General features: G+C 36.8%; 1 protein-coding gene across 2 annotated transcripts in view; it reads right to left on the bottom strand.

The window, feature by feature from the left end:
- Positions 1–1,858: 1,858 nt before the first annotated feature.
- LOC118699114 (transducin-like enhancer protein 1) overlaps positions 1,859–12,474 on the bottom strand; it is an 81,837-nt gene continuing 71,221 nt past the window's right edge. For both annotated transcript variants that reach the window (XM_036402840.2, XM_036402839.2), the window contains exon 20: positions 1,859–12,421. In XM_036402840.2, coding sequence (XP_036258733.1) covers positions 12,314–12,421 — 108 coding nt within the window. In that variant the 3' untranslated portion in view covers positions 1,859–12,313. The remainder of the gene's footprint in view (positions 12,422–12,474) is intronic.

Genomic DNA, 12,474 nt, shown 5'->3' on the forward strand with positions numbered 1-12,474 from the left:
TCAAATCTACTGCACAGCAGCTTGCTGCAGGGAGGTGAGGGAGATGAGAAGTTCACTATTAAATTAGTGGACATGCCCCAGGTGGAAGTTGCCATGACCAACCAAAGACGGTGTCACCGCACAAACCCCTTCACTCCTGGGCTTTTTCTTCACTTGTCCCTGGATCATCTTGGACAAACCCAGACCCCCCAAAATACTTGATGATGGGACTGTAAATTATTTATTTAGATATTTTGGGGCTTATCCTCATCCAAGAGATTTATGCACAGTCTTTTTATCCCAATTTCCCACTGCTGACAGTCTCCTCCCTTTTTTCTCCCAGCAGCCCTTCTCCCAGCAGTCCTCAACAATTGGTTCCTCTCCAGCGCCTCCCGATTCCTCAGTTTCTTGCCCAGCATTTCAGCCCCAGCCCTATCTCTAACAGCACTGGGGCTGCCTGAGCAAAACTGAGGCCAAAATACAGATACCACTCTGCATGCACACTGTTGTTTACATTTCTCTGTGACCAACTTTATGAGGGGTCCACCAGAACATGGCACCTCTGCTCCTCCAAACCTTTGCTAGCTCTATCTTGGAGGCCACTGGTATCTCCCAGCTTATGGTCCAGTTGATTCAAAAGGGGGGCTTTGCTCTTCATCTTCATTCCCTCCACCCTATTTCAACTACCCCCACACCATCCCAGCATGAAAAGCCTTTAGAAGGGCTGTAGTTATGCTATATGATTTCTTAGTGCCTTTTTATAGCAGAAAATTTAATCTTTGACAGAATATAAAATAAAAATGTTGGGAGAGTTCAAAGAAATAAAAGCTTTTTTGCTAAATGGACCAAGCAATTTTGGATTTTTTTTCACAGTGTCAGATTCTTCAGAGAAAATGGAATTAAACACCCAATAAATGCCATTGATAAAGAACTTGAAAAAAAATCTGAATTGTTTCAATGAATAACCATGAATATGATGTCTTGGTACAATGAAAAGTTGCAAAACAAACAGGTAAAAATTTCTGCTGAGGCTAGAAAAAAATGACACTAGCAAAAAAAAAAAAAGTTCACCAGCATACAGCAGTAAATTAGGACCATTCCATGGTTCTGCACTTGGAATATTGGAAATTTGAACAGAGATGGTTAAGAAAAAGCTACATTTCCATACTGTGGCAAGTGAGAAGCATTACGTAGGAAGGCATTATTTAAAAAGTAAAATCAGACTAATTAAAGAACTTGGATTTTGTTTTTCTGATGTGTTATTGGTTGTAATAATGCATTCTGAAAAACACGGTCTGACAAAAGTTGGACTGATCAGAACTTAGACTGGCAACAAACTCTCTTTGAACTAAGTTTAGTGTGCTGTCTTTTGCTGGAGCTCATCAACTGTTACAGGATAAAGGGTGCTATTTATGGTTTGCACATCTTTTCCAGTCATTAAGTGTTGGCCAAGAACTGGTTTGTCAGGAGCTGGTTTTTCCCCTCTGCCAGTCCTCTTTTATACCAACCAAGTGTCCAGAGCAGCTTTTGGTGCACTCCAAATTCCTCACAGCCCAGTCTAATTTTGGTTCTTTCCATAGGAAAGTAAGAGCTTGCAGCTTTGAATTTATGGAAAGAAAGCTTCTGCCTTTCATACAGAATGATTAGTTCTCTTTGCTCTGTGTAGAATAGCACGCTTGGCCTCAGAGTATGCATGCAGGTATCAGTGTGCATAGTGCAGCCAGAAGAAATGAAATCCTGAATACTGTATCACCCAATTTATTTTGTCTGCTTGTTACAAGAAAAGGCAAATTCAGTGATTAGCCAGGAAAGATTTTCTGTGTCCTTGAAATGTTCTTTGCTCATCCAATATATGTATTGAACTATACAAAAAACCCAGTTTGTTACTAAATGGCAAGGTTTATTTTGAGAATGCAATTAATATGTAATACCTTGGAAGATGAACAGCTATTGTAAATACAGAATAAAGGCTCAAGCACCACAGCTCTTCTGTTTCTGTATTTGTGTTTTACAAGAAAAGACACACAGCACTAAACTGCATAACTTACTTCCATAAAAGGTGCTATAACTAATTTAGAAAATCAATGCCTCAACGAATTAGCATTTCAGACTGACATATGTGTGCATTCATGATCATAAGAATTCAAAGCAGCAGTCCAGAGAGCCCCATGACATGAAGTTCTCTTGATCCCCTTCAGCTGTGCTTTGAACTATGTGCAATACCTTTTTTACCCTGCTGCCTCTGCCTCAGCTCCATAAGGCAGGCCACTAATTTTCTCTAATCAGCAGTGTGAGTGTTTGTAAGCCCTGCTAGCTCATTTACAACAGTGGACACTAATACAACAGGAAATGAACCCACTGGTTTCACTTAGATCCCTGTGCAGCTGCCAGTTACCAAGAGATCTCGTCTGAGTTTGAAAACAGCAATGCTCTTGATTGCAAAATGATTTTTTCCCTGCTGCTGCTGCCCTCCTCATATTCGCTTCTGATCAATACACCATTCTGATTTACAACCACATCTTCCTCAGGAGGCTTTGAATCAACTAAGTACAATTGCAAGCTCAAAGAAAATACTGACATTTATTTTTATGTTGCAAAAAAACCTAACTGTACATACCCCCTCTCTCAGAATTCACAGAAAAGTTGAGTCTTTTATTGAAAGGCCCTATAAAACTGAGGTAAAGTACAAAATTAGAAAGGTAGCTGTAGTAGAAATGACAGAGGATGAAACTCATTGTATATTACACCATAAAGAACACATGGGAATTGGTTTAAACATAACAGAAGTGAGCTTCCTAGCAGCAAGGAATTTAATGCTAAAATCGTTGATAAGTAATGTGTATTCCATGGCTTTTTACAGTTCACAGTTACAGGACAAATCAGTTCCTTTTCATTGTAACTGCTCCAAAATCAAATGTATATTATGTATATACAAATAGAATTAAATAGCCAAAAAATTGTTCCTAGTCTGACCAAGACTCACCTGAGCAGAGATACCTATTAATATTTTTGCAATTAGCTTCATAAATTACCTTTTAGCTTTGCCACTAAACCTTTGAATTTGATATGTACTAACATAATTTAAATACATAATGGGTTTTTTTCCCATCTGTACAATGAAATTTGTGTATAAGGCTGCAAAATGTCCTCTTCCACCTTCCAATGGGAATGAGAGGCAGCAGAACCTGCTGCTCATACTTAAGCTTCCTGGAACAGGCTGACTACAAGCATAGCTAGGATAATAATTCCTTCCCTCCTTCAACCACACATAATACAGTCTTTATTCAGCAAAGTCGTTTCACGCCATGCCAAAGGTCAGCTTTTGCTGTATTAATAGCTGCTCTGGGAGGATCAGTGTTGTGCTATCCTACATTTTTTCCCAGGTCTGGAGATGCAATTTCCTACAATCTGCAGGCAATTTCCCACCAATTTTCTTGGGGAGCTAATAGGCTGTGACAGGAGATGGAGCTAGCTAGCAGCAGGCGGCTTCACAAAAGACAAATTGCATCTCTGCCACCTAACTGGGCAATCTAGAAAGACAGAGTTTATAGCTTTGTAGTGTTATTGGGCCCCATGCTAACAGTAAATTGTTCAAGCTGCTATCTGAATTTCATATTCTTTTCCTTCTGAGTTGTTACCACCACATATCACTTTGTAGCACTTTTTCTACAAATGACAGTTAGACACAGATCATGTGTGATTACTATTTTAACTGCCTTTTAACTAGACAGGCCCTGCTAAACAATATCCACATCAGAAACAGAGAAATAAACAGGCTCTCTATCAAATAGTGATATTTTGATTATTTTTATATTTGTTAAGGTTCAAAGCAGACACCTATGGGAAGGGATTAATTTTTAAGCTAAATTCAAAGGAAACAGATGGAGCAAACTATGGCAACATTAAAACTGAGCACACCTACAGTGGTAAGAAAGTCCCACTGATATATATAGTACAAAATGAAAGCAATAAAAAACCCCCAAATATAACTGGCAATTTCTCCCTCTACTCTAGCAGGTTTTGAAACCTAAGAAGTTAACCTGAACATTCAAATCAGTTCAAAACAATCCATACATTTACCGTCCAGATTTAAATTTAAGTAAGACTAGTAAAGCTCTAAGAATGTATTGTCATATCCACTTTGATAGAAATGAAACGGATTTAAAACTGCTCACCTCACCTAAGATTACAAGAAAATTTAATAACTAAAGAAAATGATTCAAAGGCACATTGCACTAGCAACTATTGCAAGTGGTATCTGTTACTGTACTTCCCCTTACTGTTATAGCTAACCCAGGGGATAAATACTGTAAACACATTCTGTTACAGAACCCTGTATATCTGTATGTTTTCTTCAAAATATAGAAGAATACATTTCTGAAGGCATGGACGTTATTAAAAACAATTAACAATAGCAATGAAATTATTATAATTAGCAAAATTTGCAAGGTTAATATTTTTCCCCTTCCCCCCTGCCCAAGAATAAATTAGGTAGAGTAAAAACAATCCGATCTAAATTATTGCTGTCCACTGGGAGACAAAATTAGTACTGAGATGTATAAAATTTTACTATAATTCAACCCTAAGGATTTTTTTTAATTACTTAAGTAATGAAAAAATGTAAAATTACAGTGAACAAAGTGTTGAAATATTCTAACATGCATTTTGAAACTCTCACATTTAAACCACTTGTCATTAATATCCCCATTTCATATTTGTGGTTTTTAATAAGTTACAGCTAGATAAGATACTGAAGAACCAGGAAGAATTATAAATAGAATACCAGGTCAATAACTTGTACTCAACAAAGAAGAGTATCTACATAAACAAATTAAAAAAGCAATGAAAACCATTCAAAATCCAGAAGTATTTCCTTTAACAGATTCACTGATAAAAATACAGGAGTATCAGGACTTGAAAATCTTGAATTTGACAAATGAAAATCAATGATTTATCTACACAAGTCTATAAATTTCTTGAAGTACACATTCAAAAATTCAATTATATCATATATTTGTGAATATTCACTCAACTGCTGTCAGAAATACACATCTCACATATCTAACAATCAGAAAGACAAAGAAAAATTAGAAGCATTATGTATGTATAACTCATTAAAACATCTCTAGAGATCTAATGTGTATCCAGGAGGAAACACAAAGGAGCACAGTAGTAAACTGATTTCTGTATGAAAAAGGAAACTTATTCCAGTAAGTAAACTTAATGTGGCCACAAAAGTTGAATCACTCCAAAGTTTTGTTGCATGCATGGCATGCTAAGCAAAAACCAGGCTGACATTAAGAACATTTACATACTTAACAGCAGTGTTTGGCTGATTCATCAACAAATAGAAAATACTTTGAATTTTCAAAACCATTAGATTGTATATTTATTTGAAAACCAATTTTAAAAAATTCATTTCCAACTGCAGAAAAACCCCAATAGCTGATTATGTTTTAAGAATAAAGGGCATCTTCACTGGTTTGCAAAACTTTTTGCTACAGCAAACCACAAAAAAAGAGTTATTAGCTTATCATAATTGCAGACAGGTTTTAAAGTAAGGGGGTAATCCACTGTGGATCGCTGAAGGAAGTGTGACAAAGACTGTGAAATGAGCAGATGGATTTTATTTTAAACAAATTAGGCTCACTACCAGGAAAGTAACAAGGATTTCTCAGTTTCCAACTGCTGTGGGTTAACTTTCATTTATGACCCCTTCATTCTGCTTGTTAACTTTTTTAAACTGCCATTAAAATCAGTGCTCAAAGGAAAAACAGCATTTATTGTTTGCAGTTACAGGCTATCATCTCCATTTTCTATGTTAATGACAGAGTATACAAAAGGGATAATGATAACAGTATGTTTGATTGCTTAGTCTCCAGACTATGTGTTATTTTACCTCAAACTCATTTTTGGCAGAAAACAGGGTTTTGAAACAGGGTTTGAGAGATACCTTTATGCTGTGAATATAGCAAAGGCAATCCTTGCCAAGCTGAACACAATAGAAATGTTGAGTTCCTTGCAGCATCTCTTCTATAAATCAACATAACCTTAAAAATATGGGCAAAATCACATGTGAAATTATAGGACAGGAAAAATCTCATAATTTTATGTTTTACCTCAGAAGCCATCACAGAATTTTTTCTATGAAGAGTCAACTATGCCAAACCAGGAATTCATAAACAATGAAAGTATGATTATAGAATAATGCAGCTATCCTATATCTGAGTGCTTCCTTTAGTAAGGGAAATCATTACAGCAGACATTGCCCAATATAATTATGCAGCTATCCACTAAAATATTCAATCAGATTTTCCTGTATACTGTATATCATTAACAGGCAACTAAATTCTTACTAATGCATAGTAGAGCATAGAGCCAGAAAGAACATGGACTGTTGTTCAGCTTCCCAGAGGGAACTGTGAGACCCAGATCTAATAAATATGGGGGGGGGGGGGGGGGGGGCAAACCCCAAACCCCACAAAAAACCCTGCTCAGATTTGAAAATGATAACTAACATTTGTCACCACAACAGACATTTTTTGGTATTCAGTTTTCTGAGCAGCACTTTTAGCCTCAAGGAAATAGAAATCCAGCTCTCCCAAGAATTAATGTACCATAGAAGCAGTAAGTTCTTGCACCTTCAACAACATTCTGCCCTCTGAAGACTATTATTCATTCTTCTGATTTCCCTTCATGTTTTCTTGTTATATTCAATTCATACTTTTTAAAGTAATGTCAGAAGAAAAAAAAAAAATCAATCAACAGAAAATAGTGAAAACCACAAACCAAACCAAAAAACCCCCAAGCCCACCCATGTGCTTATATATGTTCAAAACACACTTTTTACTGATTTAGAAAATGTTTCCGTGAGTGTTTGAGCTCTCCTATATAGCTAAGCAGAAATCCTGGGTAAATTTCTCAGAAATGTCAGTAAGATAGACCCATAGGACAGATTTTTCAAGCACCCAGTTCTCACATGTCTGATTTCCCTAGCAAAATCTACCACACAGCACTAAGCACTTAAGTTGCAGTGGGACATTTGGGAGCATGTTGCTGAAAATGGGATTATCAAGTGCTTGGAAGCGGATCTTGAGCTACAGAAATAAAAGGTAATGGTAAATTTTGAGAACTGGCTGGGAGTTAATTCCCTTTTCCTCTCAGGATGAGATGACTAGCTGTTTATGGATATCAAAAAAATGTCCACTTCCAGTTCAAACACACAACTGAAGGGTCCTTGAATAACTGCAGAAATATTTGAACAACTTTACACAGAAACAGATGTCAGTGAACTCTCTGACTGAAATCTCATTCTAGGTGAATTGCGTAGATTGCATGTTAGATTACACCTAAAATTATGTGCTTCTATGTTCTCATTTCCCCTTGTCCTGCAGTGTGACTAGGTGTCCAAGGTGACTAATGGCGTCCTCGTTTGTGTCAGCAATAGTGTGGCTAGCAGGACTAGGGCTGGGATTTTCCCTGTCCCTGGAAGGGCTTCACCTCAAATCCCATGTTCTGTTTTAGGCCACTCACGACAATGACATTGAGGTGTGTTCAGAGAAGGGCAAAGAAACTGGTGAAGGCTCTGGAGCACAAGTCTTTTAAGGAGTGGCCTAGGGAGCTGGGATTGTTTAGACTGGAGAAAAGGCTCAGGAGAGGCTTCATCACTCTACAGCTCTCTGAAATGAAGTTGTAGCAAGTTGGGTGTCACTTGGTCTCTTCTCTCAGCCATAGGACAAGAGGACAGCTTCAAGCTGAGCCAGGGGAGGTTCAGGTTGGACTTCAGAAAGAATTTTCTCATGGATGAAGTTGTCAAGCATTGGAGCAGGCTGCCCAGGGAGGTGGTAGAGTCATCCATCCCACAGGTATTCAAGAAATGACTGGATGCAGCACACAATGCTATGGTTTAGTTTACACATAATGTTCAGTCAGAGGTTGGACTAGATCATCTTGGAGGGCTTTTTTAACTGAAGTGGTTCTGTCCATGAATTTCTGTGCCATAACTCACCTGCATTCTGGTGTTTGTCAGGTTTAACTCTGAGTTACTTCACCTTCCCCATTATGTAATGATGTCTGTCTGGCCAGATAGAATGAATTGGCTGGACTCTTACATGAACCTACATTCTCAAATTCTTTCTGTGTGCTTGTGGTAAGAGAAAACCAAAATCCTTCAAAGAGACAGCAGAGTTGGAGTCAGTCCAGATTATCCAGTGAAGGGATTTAAGGAGTAAACACTTTATCAGTAGTGTGAAATCAGAAGTCTGTACTCCTCCTTAGCCAAAAAACTTCAAAATCCACCTTTCTTAATTAATAGAATGGTGGAATTTCCCCATCAACTCAAAATTGCACCAATATAATAGAAAATATGAAAGACTATTTTAACTAGACTACATAATCCCATGGGATCCTAAGTGGGCCAGCCATTCCACAAAATTACAAACAAACAAAAAACTTTATCAGGAATTAAACACCAAACAAAAAATCAGTTTGTCAATCCGAGTTAAAGCTACTTGAGTAACTTAGAAGCTTCTGAAATTCTACTTGTATCACCAATGCAAAAATGTGACCCAAAAATTATGGTCAATCATTCATACATAGATTCTACATTGATGTTTACATTAAAAAAATTACACTTGTTTTAACAGTCTGTGAAAATGATGCTCATTTAGTGGTCTCTCTTTCCTTTAAAAGAACAAAGGCCTTTGAAATGCCAAATGAGTTAGAAGGAACTAATGTAGATGAAAATTCTCTCTCAAGACACCAGTAGCATGTAGGCTAACATGGGGAACTACCATTGCTTGGATTTATAATCAAAAAGAAAATCTGACACACTGACAAATACATTGTGTGGAATGATATCATGACTTTCTGCGCAATTGATTTATGAAGGGTTATACCAAGTGTACATATACAAAATATACATATTAAAGCTGACAAAGGATTTTGTTCAGTTGAATTGGTATTACCACAAATCCCCTCTTCATCAGTTATTGTTTGCACTGACATCCAAAATGTCTTTTGTAAGGACTCACTGCTTCTATCCAGAACTGGCATTTGCCAGAGTGCCATTGAGACATCTCTGAATACTGAAGGCCACCCAGCACACAAAGACTGTCCCAAAAGGCGCTAACCAAAGGAATCTTTTAGGACTGTATTTAGGTTGACCCCCCACAAAAAAAAGGAATTACCTATACAATAGTTACTGGTGCACTTCTCTTCCCCACATGGTTTCCCCAGTGCCTTTTCTGTTACTGCTGATCTTGGTTAGACTGTTTCTTCATTCAAGGAGCAATTATTTCCACCCACTACTTTATACAGGGCTACAAGAACTTACAGAAGTTTTAAGCTTCACAAGTTTTACATCTTTTAGGTGATTGCGTAGACAGATATGCTAGAAGTTCAGCAAATATATCTTTTCATTAAAAATTACATCTGCAAGTAGAATATGCTTTACTCTCTGACAAATGAAAAGGCTCACAAGTTTATAAACATTAAGTGAAATCTGAAACAACAAATGGAGAGAACTATTCATCCACAAGTATGGATGATGCATCCAGAAGCTTTCAGATGTATCCACTAATTTTCAGACCCAAGGCTTATGATGGGGGGAAAAAAGGAATTAATTTCTTAATTACAATCAAGAAATACATGTTACAAATATGATTAAATTCATGTACATAAATTTCTGATTCCATAACTGCTCTGACACACTGTACATTCTAGAAGCCAAGAAAACAAGGTATTTTATGATTCTCCTGACACTATGATTTTGAACGTCCTGATTGACAAGTGTGATGTTGCCAGCAAGCCCTATGCCACAACATATAGCAGACCAATTACACTTGTGGGGTCTTTTTTAATTGATATAGATGCATAAGAATACTTGCATTCTTGGCTCCTCTGATGTTGACTTCAGAGAACAGCAAAAGGATACCTATAAAGTAAAAGCTAAGGTGACAGCAGTCTGGCAAAAATCCAAAAGATCCTAATTAAAGCAATTTGCCAGTGCTGCTAAAGTTAATGATCACTGCCAGAACCAGATGTTCAGAGAAATTTCAATATGAAAAGTGTAAAAATCAAGTAATCTTGTAAATACTCTTGTTTTAAAACTTTTCATTTTAAAATGGCATAGCACTTCCCAGTATTTCAGCGTAGCAAATACAGTTAATTCTCTGAAAAGCCTGATGATTCTGCTTTTTGCCCCACCATGTCTGAAAGCAACATGACCAGCATCTAAACTTGTCTATCATTTTCATACAGATACAAATTAACAACTAAACAATCAACAAAGAAATATATGGATACATATCGATACAATGCTAATTTTAAATTTCTAGGAGACAGGATTATCCTGAATGGGTAATATTTTACATTCTGGATGGAATGTTAATACGTTAAGGCTATTACAGTTTTAGATGCTATAATTTGGTTTCAATAGAATGGTCATGTAGATCAAAAGGAAAACCTGTGTCTATTCAGACTAGAAACTTAGATAAAATTTGCCCCCAGATGAAAAATTCTTTTTCCAATCAACGCACCTGTCAGTCAAGCTTGTTTCTTCCTAGCTACATGTCTTTGAAAGAGCAGGGACATAGGCCATCGTCAAATGCTAGCAAAATGAGAAAGCAGCTCTTCTTCTGTCTGCTGGTTTGTGTAATCTAAATTAATTGTTTAAAGATATCCTTCTGTTCATCTGTACTCTCCATTAGCAACAGAAATTATAAACAAATTACAGAATGTAGGAAATATATGGCTCCCACCAGTGCGACAGCAAAGTTTGTTGTCTAGCACGCAGTGGTAGAACACATTAGACTGAAAAAATAATAGTTAAATAAAGTGAACACATTCTCTCCTCATCCATTGCTCTTGAGTACACCAAGAAAACTTGAAGATGCATAGCTTTGGTAACTGGCTGCTTATCATGGCTCTTCACAGATGTCACACAGTGATGCAACAATGGAAAGGACTCACAGATTGCTCAGCATGAATACATAGAGCCTACAGGCCTGCATAACATGGGACACTCAGGAAAATTAATTCTAATTAATTTGTAGAGTGGATTAGTTAAAAATCAAAATATTCCTTTGTCAATATTCGCACAAGAAATTAAGAAGCGATTTTAACTTAGTTCAGATTAATTCACTTCACTTGCAACCCTGCAAGTATTTAACATCTTTAAGCAATCCCCTGTAAACTCACACTTTTGGTAATTTAGTTAAATTTACCTGAGTATCTAAGTATAGACAAAACTTTAAAAAGGAAATGGTCATTAACTACCACTTCTCTGTAACACATGAAGGATGCAACTTCTCTAATCACAGACATCCTCATATAACAAATAGAGGCTCTGATGTACTTAGTTGAAATGTAGTCTCACATGAATTCTGTTCAGCTGGGGGGGGGGGAAAAAAGGACAGGGAAGTCACTCCTCTTCAAGAGAAATGACCAAATGTATTATGATCAGGCACATATTACATGTATCTGCCAAAGAACATATATATGGGACATCAGAATAAACTTAAACTGCACAGCTTTATGAAATGTTCAATTTTTATATTTACACTATAATTAGTACAAAACTGCCTTTAAGTTTTCTTTAGAACAAGACAATATCTACTGGACTTGATATCCTAGTATGTCAAATCAACTACTTTGAAGTATGATAAAGGAATCTAAGAACAGTTATAAAGAATAAGACACCATTTTCAAACTATACATAGTGTTTGCTCTTGCTTCTAAAAAGGTACTTATATCCCCAAAAGGTTTTTAATTTTAAATAAGCAGGGCAAGCAGGGAGGGGGCAAGGGGGAAGACTGGTTGTTGGTACTAAAGCCTTTACTGTAGTAAACTAAATATATTTACAATTTATACAAATGTTTGACCTTCAACAAAAATACAAAAACATATCACAAGATGCAAAACCAGGAAACAAGTTCATCTGAGACACTGCTGCTCTACCCAGGACAGAATGCAACTTGAACTGCAAGGAACAGAAAGGTATTTATCCCCCATATTCAGGCAATGAGAAAAAATTGCATGAGGTCACAAAAAGAAAAAAATAAAAGGCTCCAACGTTCTTCAGTAGACTTGGCTTTTAAAAATTATGTCAAAAACCTAGGCTACATTTGTCCATCTTGCCTCTGTGTTCCATCTGGTCCACGTAGTCAATACTTAGTTGCTGGACGTTGCCTTCTATTTTGAAAAATCGGAGTAGTTTCATGGCAAGTTCTGGAACCTCAACACTTTTGTTCCTTTCAAAAATTCAAAACCTTTCTACTTCTACAAACAATTTTGGCCCAGTTCAACCTCTAAAAGAATATCCCCATCATATTTTTCAGTAGATAACTTCATAGACTGTAGCTTTTTTGTCTCCAGAGCCAGTGACTATATACTTATCATCCACAGAGATGTCACAGCTAAGCACTGATGAAGATTCTTTGGACTAGAAGAAAAATAGAAATATATCACATCATTAAAAAAAAGTCTGTGTACCCT

This window comes from Molothrus ater, chromosome Z (assembly GCF_012460135.2).
Source record: "Molothrus ater isolate BHLD 08-10-18 breed brown headed cowbird chromosome Z, BPBGC_Mater_1.1, whole genome shotgun sequence".
NCBI classification, from domain to species: domain Eukaryota; kingdom Metazoa; phylum Chordata; class Aves; order Passeriformes; family Icteridae; genus Molothrus; species Molothrus ater.